The sequence below is a fragment of the Arachis ipaensis genome, chromosome B07, assembly GCF_000816755.2.
Source record: "Arachis ipaensis cultivar K30076 chromosome B07, Araip1.1, whole genome shotgun sequence".
Lineage (NCBI taxonomy): Eukaryota > Viridiplantae > Streptophyta > Magnoliopsida > Fabales > Fabaceae > Arachis > Arachis ipaensis.
The window spans coordinates 4,431,227-4,433,504 of NC_029791.2; the positions used below are offsets into that span (position 1 = coordinate 4,431,227).

The 2,278-nt window shown below is 35.1% G+C and overlaps 1 protein-coding gene across 1 annotated transcript; it reads left to right on the plus strand.

The window, feature by feature from the left end:
- On the plus strand, positions 461-1,534 carry LOC107606475 (F-box protein At4g18380-like). The gene has a single exon (XM_016308537.1). It carries the CDS (start codon positions 461-463, stop codon positions 1,532-1,534), a length of 1,074 nt encoding a protein of 357 aa, XP_016164023.1.

Sequence of the window (2,278 nt, forward strand, 5' to 3'; positions counted from 1 at the left end):
TAGTTCAAACTTTAAATTTGATTGTCCATAATGCATGCACTAAAAAGCTAATGATATTTTTATCTAATTTTAGTAATTTTATCTGAGTAATTAAGGTAAGTGTTTTTGTACAGATAGAAAAGGTGTAATATAAAAATAACTGAAGAAACTAAACATTATTGTTGATAACAGAATAATAGATTCAGGTGCAATAGATGTACACCGACTTGATATTCTGTACAAAATAACAAACTCGCTAATACAAGAATTGTTGTGCAAAAATAGTGTATTTGTTGAAAGAATCACAAACCAAGCTATCCAATGATTTCACTCCTACAACAAGAAAAAAACAATTTCTGCTGGTATCAAACTTCCCAGCTATGCCTAAACCATTTTCATTTTTATTAAATCTATATTTCCCAGACATCGATCTTTGCATTGTGATTGTTTAATTTCATAAGGTCTCTCTCAATTTACAAGCATGAATTTTCCTTCCATTTTGACGCAAAAGAACCATCAATTAAACAGTAGTAGTAGTAGTAGTCCATTTGAGCTTCTCCCAGATGATGTCATACTCATAATATTCAACAAAGTTCAAGATGCCAAAACCCTAATCAGCTGTTTCTCTTTCAACAAGCATCTTGCATCTATTGTCTACCAAACCAATATCATATCACTCTCATTCCTTGCCCCTCATCATTACTCATACCTTTCATCTCTTTCCTACTACAAAAGAAATGCTAGAAACATAAAAAGAAGATATAATAATTATAGGAAACTCACCAGTGCTGATTCCGTAGACTTGGTCAACTCTGCTGTCATCAATTTCCTAGCCACCAACCTCCTCGAAAGCGGAGGCGGCGACGACGAGTTCGACGATGATTCTCCCTCCCTGCGCCTCCAACCATTCCACCAAATCTCGCACCTCAACGTTGAGATATGTTCAGATCTGATCACAAGTTCCGACGATGTCTTCCGATGGAAAGCTAGATTTGGCAGCAAGATGAAGAGTTGGTCCTTGCTTTGCTGCTCAATGGTGCTTCAACGATTCGTGGTCGGTGATTGGTTGCCGGAATGGCCAAGAGCGATGGCGTACAACAGATTCCGATTCCGAGAGAATCGGATGAATTCGTGCTTCAAATCAGCGTTTGAGAGGTATGAGTTGGTAAAAGAGATGGCGGCGCAATTTCCGACGCTAAAGACGATGAAAGTGAGTGATGTGAATAAGGAAGGAATGTTAGCGATGACGGAGGAAGAGATGCGTGATATGAGGGGTTGTTCATCGTTGAAGGAAGAAGAAGAGAGTAATAATCTTTTGTTAGGGATGTGGTATGTGCCATTGTTGGAACTACCAATGGCGAATTGCACGTGGAAAGATGCAATGATGATTGTGATTCTTCCTGTGGAAAGTAAGGGTAGAGAGGTTGATTGCATATTTGACGGCAATGCGGAGGAGAAGATGATGTTCTCGGAGGCCATAAGAGAGATGCTCAAGCCAAACAAGGCTGACCACCGTGGCTGGAGATTGCAATCCGCTAAAATTCAATTCCGATGACCAACCTCATACACATCTAAGTGCTATCAAATCTCTCTTTATACTTATTTCTTTATGTATATACTAGCCACTCAAAACTACTTATTCATGGCCATTCATATGTTATTATGTTGTATATATTGTACATGTAGATACTTGTGTGTGTTTTTTTCAAGAGCAGCGAAAAAATTATTCATCATTCTTCAATAAGATTAATTATGACATGCTCACAAATGAATAAAAACACCCACAAAACTTAATTCTTGCAATTACAATTGTTTAATTTCTATACTCTTAAATGTTAATTACAGCAGTTTTATCAAGTAGCAAAGGATATAGAAAGGGGAGCAACAATTTTTATTTGTATACCTAACATTATTCATAATTTATCGTCAAATTAACTCCTATATATGTATGTTGTGCCACTAAAATTAAGTCATTAGAAATATCATAAATGATCACAAATATTTATAGGAAATTCATAGTTAAGCACCACATACATTTTATTTGCCAGTAAACAGTTCACTGATGTGTCAATAAGTTAAACATGACCAATGTCCAAAACTATATGAATTATATATGAATAGGAAAATATGATTTAATAATATTTTACTTTTACCTGTATTGTAAATTTACTAAAAAAAAAAGTAAATTAGTCACTAGTATTTTTCAAGAGAATTTTGTTAGCCAAAAGAAAAGGATCGATAGATGTATCCCAAGGAGTTATTGCAACAAGAAAAAATTTAATACACCGTTAGTATAAAA

Bases quoted from the DNA above. Each gene is read 5' to 3' on its own strand.
- LOC107606475 (XM_016308537.1), top strand. From the start codon at position 461: ATGAATTTTCCTTCCATTTTGACGCAAAAGAACCATCAATTAAACAGT.